The sequence below is a fragment of the Ceratotherium simum genome, chromosome 16, assembly GCF_057802395.1.
Source record: "Ceratotherium simum simum isolate JZ-2026a chromosome 16, ASM5780239v1, whole genome shotgun sequence".
Taxonomy (NCBI): domain Eukaryota; kingdom Metazoa; phylum Chordata; class Mammalia; order Perissodactyla; family Rhinocerotidae; genus Ceratotherium; species Ceratotherium simum.
This window is the reverse complement of record NC_141915.1, coordinates 5604810-5627995: the sequence shown is the minus strand read 5'-3', so window position 1 is coordinate 5627995 and position 23186 is coordinate 5604810. Positions and strand designations below refer to the sequence as shown.

The window sequence follows — 23186 nt, the reverse complement described above, 5'->3', positions numbered from 1 at the left end:
GCCAATGAAAGGTACCCTCTCACACCACTAGTGGGAGTATTTGGCATAACTTTTCCAAAGGGCAATTTTGCAATATCTATCAAAAACCTTGAAAAAAATGTATATGCTATTTTACCCAACATTTTTCTTCTAGGAAGTTATCCTAAGAAAATAATCATGGGTGAGCATTCAAGATTTAGTTACAAGAAGTCCACCACCGTTTTGTTTGTCAGAGGGAAATACTGGAATCAAGTAGACATTAAACAATAAGGAGTGCTTAGGTGACCAATGGCACATCCAGACCACTGAACCCATGCGATCAGTGAAACATCTTTGAAATCTTTAAAAGTCAGGGTCTTGCACAGTGGTATTTGCAGAGCTATGCCTTCCTCACCCAAGGCCTTAATTCAATCCAATCTGGAGCCTGGGCCCCAAGGTCTCTCCTCCCACACAGATCCAGTACCCATTACAGTGATTGGCATGGGAAAGCGACTTGCTAATATTTAAGGAGTGACAACTGGATTCTCAGTGTGACACCAGAGCACCTTAATAACGAAGTCTTACTCAGGTAAGAGGAATTACAGATACCATGTCAATGTGAATAATTATTTGCAAGTATGGCAATTATTTAAATTTAAATTATTTCACTTATTAAAAATAGAAATTGATTTTCCATCATTATGATTCTCAAATTTGCCATTTGCATTAAATACATAAAATGTATGAGCAACATGTCTAAATCCCCAGAAAAACATTTTAATGCTAGATAAGCTGGAGATTCTTTGACCATAACACACAACGATATATTTCAAAAAAATCCAGGTGCCTAGCACTGTGTATCTTTTTTTTTAAAGAAATTAAAACATTTGTATAATTGAACACATTTTTCCATTCAAATGAAATTTTCTCTCTGTTTTAGGAAACATAGAAACTTTATCACATTTCTACCTGTACAATGCTGTTGGGAGTAAAAATTCATACAACTATTTTGTAAATCAATTTAGCAATCTGTGTCGAATGTTCATAGCCTTTGACCTTATGATTCTATTTCTGAGAGTACATTCTAAGCAACTTGTGCTCAGTATGAAAAATAGCATTACAAACAAAGATATCCGTCAAAGTACTGTTTATAACAGCCCCAAATTAAAAAGTACTTCAAGGTTAAATGATAAGTAAATTATGATATATTCTTAAAAGGGGATTCAGAAGTCATTACAATATTTATAAAAGGCCTAAAACAATATAGTTAGAAAGTATTTATACTACACTCCTAAATGATAAAATTATAAGAAATTGTACATATGCCCTGAGCCTAAGTAGGTTAACAATTTTTAAAAATATGTGATACCTAGTAAAACGCCTGGGAGAAGATACATCAAATTGGTTACAAGGATAGTCTTTACTGCATTTGCTACATTTTCTGTAATGGGTGAGCATATATAGTCCATTGTGCTGTAACTCCAACATATGCATTCCTAAGATCATCGCACTGTATAAAATTATACAACAAAAACCACCAGGCTTATGGGGAAAATGGAGTTAAAGTACAACACTCCAAAACTTTACCAGTGGCACATTAAAAAAAAAGGTAGGAACCTATTAACAATGGTAGCACAGTTTTACCAGTGGTTACGAAATTAATAATACTACAATAAATACGACACTTCACCTTGACAAAGCCCTGAGGTTTTCTTGTGGAAGCGGGCATTGGAAGGGTGGCAGCTTGTGAGTTATTGTGAAGTGGTGGAAGGAGGGTTATCTAAAATGGGACCTAAAGGGGCCGGCCCTGTGGCGCAGCGGTTAAGTGCACGCGCTCCGCTGCGGCGGTGGCTCATACAAAGTAGAGGAAGATGGGCACCGATGTTAGCCCAGGGCCAGTCTTCCTCAGCATAAAGAGGAGGATTGGCATCGAATGTTAGCTCAGGGCTGATCTTCCTCACAAAAATAAAAATAAAATAAAATGGGACCTAAAGCTGTACACCGGACCTGGACGGGTGTGACTCATAGCCTGCATAAGCTGACGTAGCTGGTAGATATCCGAGGCGTGTGTGTGTATGTATTCTTGCGTGGCTGAATTCAGCTGAGTGCAGTTTTGTGCATTCATCTAGTGTTTCTTGTGGACAAAAATGTGCTTAAGCAAATGCAAAATGGGCATTATATTCAAATAGTTTCCTACTATATTAATTCCACTGGAACAAATTCACGTTTTCAAAACAAGTGTTATAGCAGAACTGGCTGTATTATCTTCCTAATAAATAAATAAACTTTAATATGAGCTAATAAAACCATATTTCTAAAGTTGTCTACACACTCCACACTGTCTCAAAACAACTAGTCACATGAATAAACGATAGACAGATGTGAATCTGCTCGGCAACCAGTAGGCAAAAGAAGCAATGGACTGACTAAATATTTCACTCTTCAAATAAGTTATGTTATATCAGTGTTTTGGAGACATATCTCAAAAGCATTATTTGATGACTAGAATAGCTATGGAACTGTTTTAATAAACTTTGGTCTATCAGATAAGTATTGGACTAGATGACCGGGAGGTCATTTCCAATCCTAATAATGAGATTTTATGATAGTGTACTTTTTTCTTAATAATAAGGCACTTTATTTTTGGATAAGAATAAACAAATTCAGTCCCCAGAGGGCTGAGCTTTGGTAGAAAGCCCATGAATTTCAAATTGAATATGATAAAAGTAAATCCAGTCACACCATTCTGAGCCTAAATATTTCAAACTTTCAAAAAAAAATGTTTAAAATACATTTTATATTTTGTTGTGGTTGTGTCTAAAAAACTGCAAATATGTGAAATATGTCTTATTTCTGTCATTTTTATATGAACATATGTCGTTAAGTAGTCTACATTACTTCCTTATGATTATGGAAGACACTATTTCCTTTAACTACTGTCTTAGCATTTCTGTGCCAAAAGAATATAACCACAGACTCAAACCTTTTTATTTCTTAAATGTCACCCGAGAACAATATGAAGTTTTCCTCTGATTTTAAAACTACCTCGACTTAAGCAAACAAATACAAAAGAAAACTTTTCTTGGGAAACAGTTTGTCCAAATGAACACTTCCTTTTTTCTGATGGATGTTATAAAAGGGGAAACGAGTCATTTGGCAAAGCACAGTACATCATTACTCAAATCTGAGTTCAACAGTTCAGGTTTTTAGAGGCCTTGGGGAGGAAGAAAAAGAACTTTCTGTTTTCAAGGAAAATGACTTTGCTCAAGCTTTCGAAACTGCTAGCATACTCTACAAAACTCTGATAATAGGCACACATAAGTCAGATGTCCAAATCAATATACTGAAACTGCTTACATATCTAATTATTACTTGATTTTTAAGAACTTCCTGTTTTGAAGGGCAATAATTTCACCCAAACCTTTAAAACTGTACTGGTACATTATGATAATATGACTTATAATAGGCATATATAAGTCACATGTTCAAGCCAATATATTAATAAAGCTGTTTAGATAAACTATTATTTATTTGCTTTTTTATAAATGAAGGGGAAACATGCTTGCAAGAATAGAGTCAAAATATAATGTATCCATTGATGTAGTTTGCTAAACAATCGGGGGGTGCACATGGAATGAGACATTTAATGTCCAATGGATTTCTAAGCATTTCATAATAATATTACGTAGCACTGATCATATATTAGATCATTTGATTAATGATTTTCATGCTTCCTTTCCCTGAGAAATCAATAATCTATTATAAGAAACCATATTTGAAATACTGTCATGTCTTTCTGAATGCCTTATTCTTTTAACTAGCGTTGCCATATAGAGTAACCCCCGCACACACTTTGATAATGTGTAAGGAGACTGCACAGTTTATGAGATCAGCTGTTTGTTAATTTTGTAGAGGCAGAAAATTTGAATTGCTGTGAAAACAATATTCAGTCTCCAGAAATGGGGGGAAATGATTCTTTTAGAAACACCACCAAGTGAACAAAATTATGGTAGAAACTGAAAAGGCAATAAATTTAGGGTCTGAGGAAATTAACTGAAAACCCATGGCCATAGAGAAGCATGTGACAGGGGAGACAGATGCAGAAGAGCAGGTACCAACATTCCCACATCTGAGAATTTCAGAACTCACGAAAGCCTTCAGAGGTATCTGCCCCAAACATAGGGTTGACCACGAACAAGATCTGAAATTGCTTTCATATGGCATTCCCCTTCATGTTGGTCTTTTTGCCCCTTTATTGGTGGCCCTCCAAAGCACTTGCTCACACTGCTTTCTCTTTCTAGTCTTTTTTTTTCCTTCTAGTTTGCTACTTTCTCCTCTGCCCCAATTATGTAGGGTTTCTGATCACGCAATGAAATTTTTTCAAGTTTTTTAACACATACCCAGAGGGCAACATGGCAGCTGGCTTCATTTTCATCAGGATATTAGATGAATTAAGATTTCATGCAGATATGTGTTTAAACTTAAGCCACTAGCTTTCTAATTCTTCAGTTCTCTGGACTCCCTACAGTCTCCTCTCTTCCCTCCCTCCTCATCCTCTCCAGATAAATCCCCCTTAATCTGTCACCATGCTGCTAAAGGGCTACTCTTAGATTTCTGAGTGGGCTGGAAAGGAGGCTGATGGTAAAATAGATGAATTATTTGCAATACTCTAATACTAAATCTAGAGAGACGCCATGAAGAGAGTTTTTCAAATTCAGATATAGCGAGTCTCCTTATTTTAAGCAATTTTCAGCTTGAAATGTCCTCTAACTCCTTTCTCTATGAGCCTCTATGAATTGGAGATAAACAGTCACTATCCACTAAATAATAAACAAAACATTAAATTTTTTTTTTTTTTTTGCCATGAGCAATAAATTTTTGAGTCAGACAGTAAAGGAATAAATTGGTTTGGTTTTCTCAGGGTTTTCTTTCTTTTCTTCTTTTTTTAATGCTTTCTCATCATCACCAAAATTTCCAGAGAAGAGAAAGGAAAGTATGAGGAGCATTAACAAAGAATGTCTGATATTTGGTATTCACAGAGAAGAAATAAGAATATGTCACTGATGAATGAATATCTGATGGTTGAAACTTTAAAAAAATTTCGATGTTTGTGAGAGAAAACACAAAGCATTTAAATTTCTTCATTATCGCGTGGAACTTGCAAGGGAGTGTTCAAAAAGAGGGAGTTTTTTTTTTTTAACAATAATTCCATCTCACCCCCCCCTTTTTTTTTTTGAGGAAGATTGGCCCTGAGCTAACATCTGTTGCCCATCTTCTTCTTTTTCTTTTTTCTCCTCAAAGCCCCAGTACATAGTTGTATATCCTAGTTGGAGGTCTTTGTAGTTCCTCTGTGTGGGACGCTGCCTCAGCATAGCTTGGTGACTGGTGAGTAGGTCGGCGCCCAGGATCCGAACCGGCGAACCCTGGGCCGCCGAAGCGGACCACGAGAACTTAACCACTATGCCACCGGGCCAGCCCCAAGATGGAGATTCTTACGGCAAGTTTATTTTTCTTTCCACACTTACAATGGAGTTTAGAATACACTGGTGCAGCACTGCCCTGAAAAATAGCCACTATGCTTTTACCAAAATTTTTGAGAAAATGAAATAGGCATATCAGATGCCACTTGTGTTCAATAATTAATACTGGAAACCTTACGCATCCATCCAAAAAGCACCATCTGCAATTAAAAAAAAAATCTGGCTAAAACCTTCTGATGAGGAAACCGTTGATCAAGCCACCATGTATAAGTAACCACATCAGTGCAGAAAACAGGACATACGAAGGCAGCAACCAGGACAACAACACACTCAACACATTTTAAACCCTCCTTTCATATAGGGAAGTTTTATTTACATGGATGACTAGCCATCATGGTCACAAAGCAAGTATGATGACCCCACTGGTCAACTGAAGCCCAGGAAAGAAGAGGGAGACAGCAGAGATCAGACAGACACATGGGTGAAGTTCATTACCTTCTCTGTCTCTTCTGACACAGTTCCATTTACTCATCAACACACTGCCAGCTGGCTTCTGTCACAACTCAATAGCCCACCTGGTCTCAGGGTCGCCAATGACATCCTAACTGAGGAGACATTCTTTTGTCTCAGACCTCTATTCACCCCTTCTGCAGCATCTGATACCACTGGCCTTGAAACTCTCTCCTCCCCACTACCGCCAACATTTATTATGAAAATGTTAAACATAAGAAAGAATTGTACAATAAACACCCATTTACCCACCAACTAAATTCTAAATATATATTTTTCTATACTTTTATTATTGCATATCTCTCCATCCCTCTATCCATCCATCAATTCATCTTACCACTTTTAATGAGTTTCAAAGTAAATTATAGACATCAGTACAGTTCCTCTAAACACTTCTGCAAGCACAAACTACAGAAACTGTCTCCCTTTGGGGCAAGAATAGAAACGTGTTGTCTTGGTCCTGCTCTCTTTCCACCATCTCCTTGTGTTCTGCTACACACTTCCACATCTCAGCTGTGGTGACGGCTGGCACAACCTCAACAACCAGGCCTCGTGATGGCTCCCGAGTCTGACCTTATTTGTGAGCTCCAGCTTACCCAGACACACTTTCCACTTCATGTGTCTGAAACAAAGCGGTCTGTTCTCCTTGATACCTGTTATTTCCTTCTGTGTGCCCTATCACAGCCACAGTTACTAATAAATACACCTGACCTAGAAATGTTCATATATTCTCCAATTTCTCACCCTTTGCTCACTGCTAGCATTCCACACCAAGTTTTGTAATTCCTACTACCCAAACATCTAGCAAATCTTTCCCCCACTTCCCATGCCCACTGTGCTGCTCTGGTTCAAGCCCCATCTCTGTCCTTTAGATTCCTCAACAGCCACTCAGTGTAGCAAGCATCCTCTACCCTTCATATGCCACCTAGGATTAGGCTTCCACAGCAGAACCAGAGGAGATCTGTGGAATCAGTCCTCTACTGAAAGCCTTGAAGACCCCTTCCCCTGCCCCTGCCTCTAGAGCTGTGCTGTCTAATATGGTAGCCACTGGCCTCGTGGGGCTACTGAACACTTGAAATGTGGCTAGTCAGAACTGAGATGTGCTGCAAGCTCAAAATGCACACTAGATTTGGAAGAATTCATATGAAAAATGCAAAAGGTCTCATTGATAATGTTTTATTTTATTTTATTTTATTTTATTATTATTTTACTTTTTGTGAGGAAGATCAGCCCTGTGCTAACATCTGCCAATCCTCCTCTTTTTGCTGAGGAAGACTGGCCCTGGGCTAATATCCGTGCCCATCTTCCTCCACTTTATATGGGACGCCGCCACAGCATGGCTTGACAAGCAGTGCGTCGGTGCGCGCCCGGGATCCCAACCGGCAAACCGCGGGCCGCCACAGTGGAGTGCACGCACTTAATCGCTTGCACCACTAGGCCAGCCCCGATAATGTTTTATTTTTGATTACATGTTGAAATTATAATATCTTGGACATATTGGGTTGAATAAAAATATTATTAAAATGAATTTCACCTCTTCATTCTTACTTTTTTGAGGTGGCTACTAGAAAGTTTCAATGACATATGTGGTTTCCATTTCATTTCTTTTGGACAATGATGATCTAGAACAAAGTCCAAATTCCCTAAACATGCCATTTAATAATCCTCAGAGATCTTTCCCCACACTTTGATCTCAACTTGATGTCTCGCTCCCCACCTGCAAAGACCCAACGTTGAATTAAACTGCATGGTGGGATTGCTTCTCAGAACAGAGGTCAGGTGATGAAGTATTACCTATTGTGTCCCCTAATACCCACCCTCCAAATGCTTCACAGGATGCCAGGAGTCCAAAAGACAAAAGGAAAAATGGAAAAGTAGGGGGAAATGTATAAATTACAGACGCACTCAAGTACAGAGTCAAGGAAACATCAAAATGGATTATTAAACTTTTTTTAAAAATGACCAAAGACTGCCTTGTTTGTGTTTATATGACGTCTCTTCCAAAACAGAATATTTGTGGTGGAGCATGTAATCATCTCTACATGATTACGTGGAATGCCATCATTCGGAACACAAAGTTCTATAGGTCACTGCCATGCAGAGAGGGCAAGAGCTCTGCTATTTCTGAGTTGTATCTCCAGTGGGGAGTTAATCATCATGCATTCACAGCACCTCCATGAATGTTAGTGGTGGCTACTCATCTGAGAGTAACACGATAAGTTAAGAAAGGCAAGAGCAGGTGACCGAGGTATCTGAAGCCTTTAGCCTGCCCTAGAAGTCTGCGAACTATAGCCAGTGGGCCAAAGGCCTGTTTCGGTAAGTGAAGTTTTATTGGAACATGGCCATGCCCATTCATTAACATACTGTCTAACGCTGCTTTCCTACTATAAAAGCAGAGTTGAATAGTTGTGACGGAGACCATATGGCCCACAAAGCCTAAAATATTTACTATCTTGCCCTTTCCAGAAAAAAATTGCTGACCTCTGGCCTAACGGGTCATTTTTTTTTCTTTTTTTTTAATTAAACAAATAGTAAATCTATTATGTGACAGATACAGTGCCAGGCCCTGGGGTTACAAGGCTGAAAAAGACGGAGGTTTAGAATCCATAGCCTAGAATGCTCACACTTAGTTTCTCAAGGGATCCTGAAGCATATTCATTTTAGTCTTTTCAAATAGGACTTCTGTTCACACTAGCCAGTGTTCTTCAAACTGTTTTCTATTGATCCATTATAACAAATACTGTTTACATCCAACTCTTTCTGCACACGCTTCTCTATATATGTGCATAACTGAACCAAGTTTGTCAAGATAGTATTTGTTTTGCTTACTACATGAGATTCACTCTCCCATTTTATCCTACTATATTCCCTTCCGCTTAAAAAAGAATTGATTTTATTATACATTAACATCTTGTGAGTCACAGATTGAAAAACTCTTAGCGCACCCCAGCTATTCATTATCTATTTCCGGTCTTCACAATAAGCCATAGGTTATAAACTAGCAACCATTTACCTTCAAATGAGATTGACTTGTTTAATCCATGCAGAATTTTGTTTTAGTTTTGGTTTTGGTTTTTAATAGGTGAATTCTTTCTTAATATGTTTAAAAAATCAGTATTCCAAGATTCTTTTGAAAAATCAGAGGGCCCGGCAATAACGAGTCCACTTTCTTACTTGGTGACCATCATCTGGGGCTGAGAAATAGTTTCTCCAATGTTTGCTTCCTACTTGCCACCCTTCGCCACAGGGCAAACGCACCTGAAAATCCCAAGAATTTTTATCACAAGCATTAGCTCCCCATGACCTCCCCCCACATAAATATAAAACAGATCCAATTTGTTTTCTTTCCATCATTAAAGCCTAGCAACGCATTCTGGTAGACCCTCTGGCTTTGGGAAAAGCTTTTTTAACAGATACTGTTGTAATCCCCAGTCCTCCTACACCAAAAAGAAAGAGTAAGGCCTCATTAGAAAGAAAAACAAGTGGCTTTTATTTCCTTAAAAAAAAAAAAAAAAACCTACAACATTTGATGAAAGAAACTACAAGAATAATTACAGTCCACCAGGAAATTAAAAAAAAAAAAAAAACAGATGCCAGTTTTTGTTTACTCAAAAGCTTTGTTTGTGAAATGAAATCACTTCATCCCTGCAGTGTTTTCCTACTGCCAGGACTTTTCAAAACCTCTCGTTGGAGCAAACATGGCTTCAGTTAAGAAAGGTGATGAGGGGAGCGCTTAGCTCTGGGAATGTAACTTCAGTTGCTGCTTAATCTAGTTTCCTTTTTAAATACCTGAACTTCTTAATGAGAATCTGCAAAGATTTATGACCGTAACAAACACATTGTTTTTGACTTTGTCATTCAAACCAGCCCGGCAACTTTGATATTTCCAATTGAAAGGAGAGATCTAATCCAAGTAAGAACTCTGAAAAAGGGAAAAGGCATTTTATTCCCATAATGTGATTGATTACTTCCTACCCTGAACACTCAAGAGAGAAAAAGCAAACTTCTTCCTGTGTGTACTTGGATTTCTCCCACTAACGTTGTACAAGAAGGCAACGACCATAACATACAAATTTCATACAAGGATCCATAGGCTAATAATGACAGCCGGGTTCCAAAATCTAGACACATCCAAATATTGGGGAAAACACCTGACATGGAAACCAGAAATTTAAAGATGAATTGACCGCTGACTCAATTCAATTCAGTGCTTTAATTCACCCACTCTAGGAGGAGAAAAAATAATGCTACATCTTGTTCCCTTCTGTGGAACATTTTTGTTACTGTTGCAAACCCTCCAAAACAAAATTTACATCATTTGGAGCATGCAATTGTTTCCCAGTTGTATTCTCCAGAATCATACCCTGGGAATTAGAAGGCTGAGTTCTTGTCCTTTAGCTTAACCTTGGGCAAGGCATCTCGGTTTCTTCATAAGCAAAAGATAATCTTTATCTCTAAGATATCTTCTAACTCCAACATCCTTTACAGTTATGATTCTGTCTGGCTAGAGCCAAAGGAAATTCAAATCAACAGCCATGTCTTATGTGGCAATGAAATGACCATTATAGTAAAGGGCTTGGCACTAATAACGACCAGCTTGCAAGAAATTAATTAGATGAAAATTAATAATAATAATAATGAAGATAGACTGGATAGTGCTTGGGGGTGACAACAGGGCTGTGCCCTGATTGGGAGTATTAATAAATCTAGAGAATGAAAAAAGGCGTGTCAATCAAAAGATGCAAATACAGTAAAGAGTGAGAAAGATGGACTTTGGCAATGACTCAGCCATGTCAGGGGGAGTGCCCAGCTGGCGGATTCCTTGTCAAAAGGGAGCTTGGCACTAATAATGGGCCAACTCACCTTGGCCCAATGCCAGGAGCAGTGAGCAGTCTTCTGATTGCATTTCTGACAATATTTTGGCTTTCCCATTCAGCAGTTTAGAAGGAGGAAACTTGCTCATTTGGACCACTAATAGTTAAGAGTTTTTTTCATGGTTATTGCTATTTTTTAATGGATAGGAGAGAAAAATCAATTGAATGATTCAGTGTTTCACATACGCTCTATAGGATGAATTCTGTGATCAGATTACTTCTAAAAAAATAAAAGAGAAGTTGATAAAAAACAGAAGCAGCTTTACTTATTCCCTATAGGCACACAGACTCACAAGGATATTTAAACACCTTTAGAAATTCATTTTTTCAACAATATGTTGATATGTTGCCCAGTTTTCTAACTAAAGGTCCAAGACCAGAAACAAACATGTCCAATCACATGGGGCAGTCTTTCAGTCCCCACAATCTCTGAGCCACTGACGGCTTGCTGTTTGGGCAGGAACCACACATGGGCAATTCTATCTGAGAACGTGACAGAATATCCTAGTGGTGAAGTGTTGGCGTGCTGGAGGCGGGTGGACCTGGGTCCAGCACCAGTTCTACCCTTTACTTGGCTATAGGACCTTGGACAAGTTACTTGACCTTTCTGAGTCTCTGTTTCCTGATCTATAGAGGGCAGAAAGTGATAGAACCTACCTAAGAATATTAATCTCATTAATAAAATATCCAGACTACATACAGCAGGTCATTCAGCATCATCCAGCACATAGTGAGGGGTCACCAAAAGTAAGTATTATTACCTTATGTCTAAAATGATAGATAGATCCTCTACACAGAAAACCAATAAGGAAACATCAGACTTGAACTATACTTTAGACCAGATGGACGTAACAAACATACGCAGAACATTCCATCCAACAGTAGCAGAATACACATTCTTCTCAAAATACACAGAACATTCTTCAACGTAGATCATACACTGGGTCACAAAACAGGTAGTAACAAATTTAAGAAGATTGAAATCATATCAAGTATCTTTTCCAACCACAGTGCTAGGACACTAGAAATCAGTAAAAAGAAGAAACTGGAAAATTCACAAATCAATAAATCAAAAAAGAAATCAGAAAGGAAATGAAAAAATATCTTGAAACAAATGAAAATGGAAACACAACATACCAAAACTTATAAGATGCATCAAAAGCAGTTGTAAGAGGGAAGTTTACAGTGACAAATGCCTACATTAAGAAAAAAGAAAGCTCTCAAATGAACAAACCTAACTTGACATCTCAAGGAACTAGAAAAAGAACAATATAAGCCCAAAGTTAGTAGAAAGAAGAAAATAACAAATATCAGAGCAGAAATAAATGAAACAGAGACTAAATGGATAGATTTCATCAAATGTACATTTCAGGGTTCAAATATTTTGCTGTCTTAAAAAAGCTTCAAAATACATGAAGAAAAGTTTATAGCAACTAAGATGGAAAAATGCCAAACAACAGGTAGGGAATGGTATTAAATCACAGAAATTATTTTTTCTACATGAGCATTAGTAGACTGTTTCATGCTTTGCATGAAACAGGTTTATAAAACGGATCCAAAAAGATAAGTGAATCAACCATTAGGAGGAAATGCTGTTAACGTTGAGTCTCAACTTTGAGTCTTGTTGTTTTGTTTTGCTTAAGTGAAAATGTAATATGGATAAGTCTATTTTTACAGTTGTTAAAAATATCAAAGGAAATGTTTTGAGGCAGATTTTCATTACTCTATTAAACCAGAATCTCAGATGCACAACTGTGTGTTTAAAAACAGAAGCAGAAAATGCCAGCACGCCACCTAGACAGGAACTCTGAGTCTGATAACCCTGGCATCCCAGGCTTAACAGTCCCAGCAGGAAGACCCACCCAGGACACCAGGTCCCGGTCCTCCAGTGCTCTGAAGGCAGATTTTCTCTCTTCCTCCCTCGTCGTTGAACACCGCGATTGTTCTGGGTCTGTTTTGCTCCCATGGCTTGTCCTCATAAGCCACAGCGTTTAAACCAAAAGTCAAAGCCCCAGGGCAGATAGAATATTTAAGCTGGCCCAGAAAATCTGGACTGTGTAGTCATCTTGGCCATACGAAGTGTCCACAGCCATGGCCCCATATCGTTACCCAGAAACCAGCTTCCCAACCCCTGACAACTGTTCTTCCGCTGTTTGTAGTAAAAAAGCCAGATGCCCAAGTCTGATTTCCCTCTGACGCCTACTTCCTTTCTTCGTGTTCTCAAAAACCTGTCATTTACATCCAAGTTTTTGCTCTCCAGCACAAGAAGGATTCAGTTAAGGGCGAGCAATGTTTGCTACCTTCCTCACTTTACATTTGCCAGCCGTAACAGAGAGAAAGAAAGAAAAATGAAACGGTCTCTGTGCTTGTTTCAAGGACAAGAGAGTAGGAGGGGAGCCATGAGCCAATTTTATTATGAAATAAGCTGAGGGAAAGTCAGCATGTCTGGAAGCAACAGGTGCTGGCAGCGGAGGGGAAGCTGGCAGGCCTGGGCCGGGGGCCTTCGGAAGGAAAGGAAAGAAGCAACGTGGGCTAAGAGGGAGCTGGCGCAGAGGAGCGTTTCAGTACGAGCCCTCATCCCTCGACGCCGTGAGGCATCTCCTGCCTTCATAGTCGATGTTGCAGCTTTTCCTTTTGTTGTGGAAGAATTTTAGATATTAAAATTGTAAAAAAAAAAAGTACAGAGAATTCTCATATACCCCTTCGCCCAGATTCCCCCAAGGTTATCATCTTAGATAACCCTAGTATAATGACCAAAACCAAGAAATTGAGCTTAGTATATAACACTATTAACTAAACTACACACATAATTCACATTTCCCCAGCTTTTCCATGAATGCCCTTGTTCTGTTCCAGGATCCAGTCAAGGGTACCACACTGCTTTTACTCATTAGTGACCAGTCCCTTCTCTCTACTCTCATCTAGGACAGTTTATCCATCTTACTTTGTTTTTATGATCTTGACGTTTTCTACTCTCATCTAGGACAGTTTATCCATCTTACTTTGTTTTTATGATCTTGACGTTTTTGAACAACATTGGGAGGTATTTTGTAGCTGCCCTCTATTTGGATTGCTCTAACATTTTCTCAGGATGAGACTGGGGTGTGGATTTGGGGGTAGAACACCCCACAAGTGAAGTGCCCCCCTCACTGCCTTACACCAGAGGGCACATAATCTCCACATGTTAACCTTTCCACTTGGTTACAGTGGGGTCTGCCAGGGGCCTCCACTGTAAAGGTCCTATTTTTCCCTTTCCTCCAGTCTTACTTTTAACCTGATCACCACCCTGTTCCCCCAAGCCTCCCTGGCACTGGACTGCAGTCCCAGGAGGGCCTCTCCTGTTGGAACTCTGGAAGCACCTTCCTGTGAAACTGTCCCAGGCGGGCAGGATCTTCAATAGTGTGTCTCTGGTGCACTGAGGGTTAAACAGGCTTCTGTGTGCTGCCTGTTCCGAATCATGGGACCCTCCTCCAGAGCCTGTACACAGGACACAGGGGAAGGAAAGAGGCTGCAGTACTGACGTTGAAATAAAATCATCTGGAAGTATTTTCATTTGAAGCCGGCTTTCAGAAACAGAGGCAAAACACACTAACAAAACTAATCTGGGGCATATGGCATTCCTTTCAGTCATGTGCATTTCTAATATAAATCTCCTAATCATTTATATCTTGTTTTTCAGGTTTATTGTGAAGGCAAGTCTCTTTTATTTCTCTCCAAAGAATAAACGCCCTGCCTAAAAGAAGTGAGCTCAGGCAGAGAGGCAAAGTGCAGCTCAGCCAGGCTCAGCAGATCATACTTTCTATGAGTGCTACCTAACACGACTTTTCCTCCCTTTTTTTAAATTGAGACTGCAAATATACTGATTATGATGGGGTTTTCAAAGTTCAGCCGTTCGGGTTCCTTGCTGATTCTCCTTCCCACTAGGTGGCGCTACGCGTCACATTCAAAGTGGGCTGTTCTCAAGAGTCAGGGCGTAGCATTTTTTTTTTAACCTTCGCAAGAAGATCACACGCCTAACGCTAAGTACTAAACTTCATTCTTAATAAACATTTCCCCTTTTCTTTTCTACATTTACTGTCATCTGACAACTTCTGAAACAGGGTCAAATCTGAACTTCGGGAATACAGTCCTCAAGTGACCATAGGACACGTAAATGTTAGAGCCTGACAGTCACGACCACATGAGCAATGCAAAAAGTCAGGAGTTGCATCATTGGAGGCAAGCGACTAGGAAGATGCTACAATTCACTAACTCAGCATTTCCTCAATTTCTAAGTTCTGGTTTCACATAAGTTTATTTATTAACTATATCAATATCCCACACAGAGATTTTTAAACTGTATCAAATTAGCAAAAGTTTTAAAGCCCTGGCAAGCATTTTTAAGACATTCTTATAAATGCAAAGACTAGGGAGCTAAAATATTACTTAGGTGCAGTTTCCTCTGATTACATATTAAAGGCATATATTTTAATAAGCAACCTCATTTTCACAATTGTAACTCATCGCTTAAGCAGAAACAAATTTTCAAAAATCTAAGAGTCTAATACCATCAGGAAACATGCCAAGAAACGACACTCTTTATCAGCCAAGTTACTATTACTTGGTGAAGGAAGATGTCCCCCTGTGGAGAAGCGCCAAGTATAGAAAGTTCCCGACCAGGCCCAGCAATTCGACTGATGTTAATTGCAATTTGCAGTTGTCCAAATGCATCCCTTAGAGATATGAGGCCTTTCGTTGTTTATGTCAAGTCGGTTTGTTTGCTCTGCAACACTCTTCTCACGATGTGAGCATCTGGTCTGTGTAAGGTTAGCTCCTGTTGTCATTAATTGCACAGGCTTATTTCATTCCCATGACCCCTCCAAAATACAAATTTGGCACATATTCTTTCCCGGCCAATCAACGGACTTATTTATATGAGACAAAAATTTTGGCCAGAGTGTTTTCTTTTTTATAGGGAGGGCAGGAGATTACCATATTGTGGGGGATTTTCACTCATAGATGGCTAAGCATTTCACGTAAAATATATCAGCACATTATAAATCTCATCATTATAAAGGAATATTCACTCACAAGAGGTGTTCCAATTCCAGACTATACCAAACGCGGTTGTTGTTGTTGTTGTTAATGCCTGGACTCAAGAGTCCCAAAGCCTGTTCCATACCCTGGGTGTCTGATATTACTCAGAAGTTCCCCCAACCACTTAACAACTTTCCTCTTATAAATTCCATCACTTTCCCCACCTACTGGGTGTCTGCTCTTGCACACACATGTGTGTGGGTGTGCACATGTGCACGTACACACAGGCACTCAGCTATTTGACTTGGATTGCTGGAGCAGTCTACTGGGGGGATAAGCCCAGAGCTCAGACATTCAGGGAACAAAATGACAGCATTGTGGCTTTTTTAAGGGACTACTTGCAACCTCTCAGTGAATGGAGAGTGTCCAGTCACTGAGACCTCCTGGGAAGTACACGTATGAAAGAAATTGTCCCCTCTCCCCCTGTAGACACGTACCCTAGACTGAGTCCAAAGCAACTTCTTCCCACTTTCCTCCCACCCCTCGTCCCTTCCCAATGTCCTTAACTTTGCTGTAAGGACAGAGGAGCCTTTCTGGACTCCAGTCCATATGACCTTGCATGGGTGGCCAGACTCTGCAGCTCCCTTGGCTCGAATTTCATTTCCAACCCTTCAGGCAGAAGGGCCTTGTGGCTCAGGAGGGTGGGAAACGGCACAGGGACGTACTCTGCAGCTGCTCCCAGCTGCTCCGAAATGCCGGTGTCTCCTGATAGGAACCGAAAGTTCCTCTGTTCAGTTTGCCTCTCTGGGGGACTTGAAAAACAGGCGATGGTCACTAGAGGCCAGAAAACTTCAAATTCTGATGAAGTCAGGGGAGAACTAACTCCTAAACTCCAAGTTGAGTAATCTTTGATCTTCCTGGGTGCCGTAGAGTAAAATAATTTAAGTGATATTGAGCTCTGCTAAAATTGTCCAGGCTTACTAAAGAAAACGAATCAAGCATAGAAAGTAGATGTGCTAGTATAAGAGACTGGATGATGAATACTTACTATCTTGTCCCAAAATACAGGATTAAAGTATTACAAAAACCAAACATTTATATACACACACATATATAAATACATATATAAATGCACACATATCTTTACTTTATAAATAGGTATCTTTTGTTTTAGGAGGAAAAAAAACCACACCTTCTAGTTGGTACAGATATACACAGGCAGAGAGGGCCCTTTTTATTAAATTCTAAGCTCACCTGCTCTCGAACTACAGTGGAGGCATTTGATTTTGACTTCTAGAAAGGATCCCAAAGTTTTGAAGCTAATGAAACAATTCCCCACTGTCCTTTAAGAAACCACTACACGTACGATGGAAATGGAGACTATTCATCGCAAAGGACTGCTTTCCCATGACATGCAAGCCACAGACATTTGTTGTGCTGATACCACGGCTGCTAAATTAAGTCGTGGAATGTTTTTTAAACTCCATCAGGGCGGAGTTCCATACCCAGAAGACTCCACCGAAGCATCCTAAATTATCATTAACAAATTTCCTGGCATTTTAAAATTTGCCTTTGTTTTATTTATTTTAGAGTAATATTAGACATCTTAAATCAATAGGGCCAATTTCCTTCATAGAGATTTTGATAAATTCATTTTCTTTGCCTTTACTGCTACAAATTTGTTCAACCGCAGAAACTGTCAATTACACCATTCTTGGGATGCAGTTTATAAAGCACTTTATTATTTTCCTAGTGAGAGAAATTTATTGAAACATCCTAGTAACAGGCATTTCTAACTCTCAAACTCATTCTCCAAGGGATTTTCTTCCAACTTCCTAATAGCAAGATTACTTTCTTTGTCAGGACAGTAGGGGGCGCTGCCACAACAAACTATTATGGCAAACAGATTTCGTCGGGCAAAAGAACAGGACTAGACATTTATGATTCTCTCATGTCAGTGAGCATCTTAAAAATATTATAAAGATTTTTCTCTTCCATAATTTACTTCTGGGTGCAAATACTGGGATTTTTTTCCTGTTCGTGTATGTGTGTGTGCGTGTGTGTGTGTGTGTGTGCGGTCATAAGTGTGTGGTAGAAATCCTATATTACAAATTTGGGGCTGACTCAAGAAGGTCTAACCGAATCCCTTACTCTAAAATACTGGACAAATACAAGCAGCTAAAGTGCTCTTAATAGTTAAGTGGCATTCTGTGTGGGAGAGGTTTTTTTCAGTTTTCAGTCATTCTCACACACATCAAACTCCAAGTTCAGAGCCAAGATGAAAGTGAACTGTGGCAAAATTTCATTAAATAATCACATAATCCAGGCTCCATAAATTGGATTTTTTTTAAATAAGGGTTTTCTATGTAATTGAGTTAAACTTAAATTTACGCATCCAATAAAAAACCATTGCAAATGGTAAAACAAAGACATTGCCCCAACACTTAGAAAATTAAATTTACCAAACCATGAAGTCTACTGTGCAATGATTTTTGTAACCGCCATAAATTGCTTTATGGAAGTCCTTTGCTGGAGTAAACAATCCAGGGAGAGATTTACTTTACAGCGTGCATCCAGTTTCTAAACGAGAGAATGGCCCAAAACTTTATGACTCTTTCTTTTCTCTTTTCTTTTCTTTCTTTCTTTTTCTTTTTTTTAATACTTGTGTTTCTAGTTACCTTGAAACCTTCCTTCTCTTACATGAGCTCAGAACGCTCCACGGAAAATAAGACCCAGGTCTGTAGATATACTGTGCCCTCAAATACTCATTTCTGGAATAAGAAGAAACAATCCCACTTTGTGGAAATAAAATCTATACGGCAAAACGAAAATAAAGAGTTTTAGTACTAAATATTTCACCATATTTAATTGCACCTCAGAGCCCAACATTGTCTTAGATGTTTTGGGCAGCCAGCTTGAAATGTGTTCACTTATAGCACCGTACCAGGCCGAATTCAACGCAAACTGCTCTAGATAAGAGTTTTAGGGAGGGGTCTTTAATCACTTCTTTTTTGTGTCCTTGATGGAAAAAACAGAGCTGCCTTTGTGCTAAAAAGAAGGACCTGTTGTTTCCAGATTCAACAGGTCATTTTTATAAGAACTTCCCAGAGGATACAACATAAATGACAGAAACACAAGGGAATTTTTTAAGTGGCTGATGATTTTAAATGATATATATTCTATATTAAGGGAAGGTTGCTTGTTTTTCTTTCCCACAAATGGAAAGTTACTGTTTTAAAAGAGTTTCATGTTGGAATTTGACTTTTAGGACGAAATGTTTTCTCATGAGTTACGTTACTGTGAATTTGGCTCCTGAAATTAATCTGAGGGTGTGCTTGACCTCTCAAGTAAATAAACTTGTCAAATCACGTCCATTTCTGTTTCGGGGATGAATGGTTAATTTAGTGGGCTTTTGAAATACATCTAAATGGTGTTGTAACTTTTGTAATATTATTTCACTTAAAACAACAAGGAGAATGCATATTTAATGAACAAGACAAAACTTTATAAAATGGAAAATTCTGGCAACATGATTTTTCCTTGTTCTTGGAGAAAAGAAAAAAGGCCAGTGATATATGACAAACAAAATCCAGGTGACGCTAGGATTTATTAGAGTTTGGCTGATTCTATTATTAAAGGTGGTCTGAATTTGAGAAGACTGGCAAATTCAAAATTAAGATCTAAATCAGACTTGTTTCCTAAACAGTATTAGGAGGGAGTTTTTTACAATGTAACCAGTGTCCCTATTTATTTTTTTCCGTTTTTCTTCCTTTAAAAAAAAAAAATGGCTACCTCACTTGTAAAGAGAATTGTTTGAAGATCTTTAGAAGTTTCTGCCAGGCCAGAGACAAAAGGTACTCTTCCCTATAAATAAACAAAGCACTTTACAAAACTCACTCCTGGCCCCAAACAAAAGTTATTACCAAGGAAGCCTTCTTTCAAACACGGTGACTGGTTGCCGGCACTTGCTTGGACATATATTTCCCCACTGGTTCTTGACACTTTTACTAAGTCTCTATATCACTTACCACCTAAGACAATTATCTGGCAGAGGGTCAAGGTAAATAAATACCTGATGGCAAAGACTGCATTAACCACAGGGAGTTGCCCAGAAGATCAAGGAGACATGAAAACAGGCTTCCTTGGGAGAGGGATCGACTAGGTTACAAACTAAGAATTGAACAGGTTTCTAACTTAGGAAGTACTTTTTTTTTTTCTTTGGCTAACCACATGAATACTTTCACAGAGCAGGAGAAAAAGACGAGAGCGGCCATGCGGGGGAAAGGGAATCCCAAGGACTAAAGAAAAAATTAAGGCCACAGTTTCCACCCCACTCCTTCCCTCAACATCCACTTCCCCGGAAGGAGAAGGCACGGCGGGGCACGAGACCCCTAAACTTGAGGACAACTACTGATGACCTTTGGCCTTCTGCATGAAATGCGGCGGGAGGTGAACTGGGGGTCATCACCGGCTCTCTCAAGCCCACCTCCCACCTAACCCGCCCCCACCGCCTCTGCGCTCTGGTTGCCCCGCCTGCGCCCTGCGCCAGCTCACCGGTACCAGGCGAGGCCCTTGTGGTAGCTGCGGTCGAAGAAGTGGGGCTCGGCGCCCACGGCGCGCACGTCGGGGTGCACGCGCAGGAACTCCAGCAGCGCCCGCGTGCCGCCCTTCTTCACGCCGATGATGATGGCCTGCGGCAGCTGCTTGCTGCCTTCGTCCAGCAGCAGGGCCAGGGTCCCCGGCGGGGCCTCGGCCACGCTGCTCCCGGCCCCGGAGCCGCCGGGACCCCCGGCCAGGCCGGGGGTCTCTTCCCAGGCGGCCTCCTCGCCGTCGCCGCGGGGCGCGGGCGGCCGGCGCCTCCGCCACTGCTGCAGCTGCAGGAGGCGCTTTCTCTGCGCCGCCGCGGGCCACACCGCCAGCTCCCTCGGGCCTCCGCCCAGGACGCCCCGACCCGGGGTCCCCGCCTCCTCGCCGCCGCCGGACAGCCCCACGACGGGGCCCGACAGGGTCTGGCAGCGCTCGGCCAGGCAGTAGAAAACGTAAAGGGATGTGAGCAGGGAGCAGAGCATCAGCAAGAACTTCCGGAAGATGCTGCGGGACAGAGGCTCGGCCGAGGTGGGGTGGGCGCCGGCCGGGCCCGGAGGGGCCATCCTAGCCGGAGGCGACGTCGGGCAGCGCGCGGGCCATGCTAGGCTCTGCCAGGTGCCCTGACATCCTCCAGGAGGGCCTGCGCGCTGGACGGAGGCCACATCGCCCGTGCGTGCCTGCGGCCGTGCGAGCTGCCCAGGGAGGCGGCAGCCGGGGCTCCCAGAAAAGACGGAGCCCCCGGAGCCCCGCGCGGGATCCCTGCCTCCGGTCGAGGGGGCGGGAAGGGGGACGTGGTGCCGTGCTTAAGAAACCATCGTCTTAGAGTCGCCCAAGTCCTGAGTCTTGGGGGAGTGCTTGGCGCCCCAGTTCCCTGAGAGTCCCCGGAATGGGGGTCTTCGCGGCGGTGGCGAAAGCGAGCGTCTCAGTCCCGGCCGCAGCGGCCTCTCGGCGCCGATCTCCGCTCAGCGATCGTGCATCCCTCGCTCGGTCCCGGGGAGGGGACGCGCGGCTCCGGGGCTGCTGAGCTCCGTGCGCTCCAGACAGCGGCCAGAGGCAGTGCTTCCCTGTGTCCTCCGTCCCTCTGCCAGCCTGCGCGCAACCTCCGGCCCTGGGATGAGGTCCCCCCGAGTCCCTCTGCCCCAACGGGAGCCTCTTCGTGCGCGCCCGGCTGCTCCAAACTGCTCCCGGGCCCCACCTGTGAGCGGCGTGCCGGAGCCGGGCTGCGCGGGACCTGTCAGCGGCCGCGGCCACTGTGCTCGCAGGCGCTCCCCTGCCGCCTCCGGGGCCGTCGCCTCCGCCACACGTGGGGCGCCAAGGGCAGCAAACTTGGCGGTGACGTCAACGGCCCGGGCCGGACCAGCCCCGGGAGGAGCGCAGCTGGGCAGGCGGGCTGGGATGGAGAAAAGGTGGCGTGGACCCCGCAGCGGCGGCCCAATGACATCGGAGAGGGCGGGGGCGACAGGGGCGACGCCCCTTCCCCACTCCGCCCTCTCCCCCCAACAGTCCCGCGGGCAGCCTCGCCCCCTCTGAGCCGAGCTGCGGGCTGCGGCGGCTCCCGGGTTTGTCTGACTGACAGCAAGGGCGGCGGGATCCCCGGGGGCCTGACTTCCACCCACTCACTTGATTAGGGGCTCCCAAACCTCTCCTGCTGCGCTCAGCTCTTCGCAGCCCTGACCGGCTCCAAGTCCCCTACGCTTTGCTTCCCTCCCGCCTCCCTCGCTACATCCTTTCCCTCTTCCCGCCGCCCGAACCTTTGGAAGTTTTGTTGGCTGCAGTTCCCAGGAGCGCGATGCGCGCCACGCCCCCATTTGTATGGGGCGAGCGGACTTCCTCCGCATCTGCTTTGACTTCCACCTACTCGACTGTCCACTGCCGGCCCTCGCGAAGCCTTTTCTCCCCCAGCAGTATTTTTTTCCTCTTTGATTGTTTTCCTTTGTAGTAGTATAGGATGATGAAGAGTTCCCCAGGACCTTAAAAGGAACAACCTCTTAGGAAATGAGTCAATAAATAAATCAGGGGGGAGAAATTAAGATTAAAAAAAAAATCCATAAGCCCAGTTTCTGAAGAAGTAATTTTTTTCTTAAATGTTGTTTGTATTAGTGTATGTGCATGTGTGTGCGCGCGTGTGTGTGCGCGCGCGTCGGTAACGGAGTTAAATGACCTTTCACGAACAGCGGTTTTCCTCTTTCTCTTGCCTCCCCTGACCCTCTATCCTCTTCGTGCCCTCCTCAGAGAGCAGGTTAGAAAGGGATACATATCGCCTTGCTGTTTAATGGAGGGAGGTGGCCCGTGGGACCTGCGTGAGGTGGTTTTTTTTATTCCAGGCCGATTTGTTCCTGATTTCTTGGCTTCCTTGTCTCGGCAGGACGCCCCGCAATGTGGGCGGTAGCCTGGCCGCTCCACACCAACTCCTCTAAGCTGTGGAGGCCGCTGTCTGGGCCCACCGTGGCTGCACACCAGGGCCCGCGGCAGGCCCAGTGCAGGACACTCACGAGGAATTCCTGCTGCCCAGTGTTGGGACTTCCAAACCTTCCTCTCGCCTGCCTGCCTGCGCTCTATTTGACCACGGAGGGGGAAGTCAGGGAAGTCCCTTTTAACCTTCCAAAGGGGACCTAGTGGTGGTTGTAACTCTGTGCTTGGGTGGAAGTGGTGTATTTGTGCCCTGCTGGATAAATACTCAGTGCGGGACATGGTTTTATGTTTACAAAGTACCAATCCCAACCTATTCTATGAACCAGCGAAGAGCTTATTAGATTCTGAT

At 42.4% G+C, this 23186-nt stretch overlaps 1 protein-coding gene across 1 annotated transcript in view; it reads right to left on the bottom strand.

Moving 5' to 3' along the window:
- HS3ST3A1 (heparan sulfate-glucosamine 3-sulfotransferase 3A1) overlaps window positions 1-21891 on the bottom strand; it is a 93618-nt gene extending 71727 nt beyond the window's left edge. Inside the window, exon 1 of the mRNA XM_004433046.3 lies at window positions 20393-21891. Coding sequence (XP_004433103.2) covers window positions 20393-20988 — 596 coding nt within the window. The 5' untranslated portion in view covers window positions 20989-21891. The remainder of the gene's footprint in view (window positions 1-20392) is intronic.
- Between the last annotated feature and the right edge of the window lie 1295 nt (window positions 21892-23186).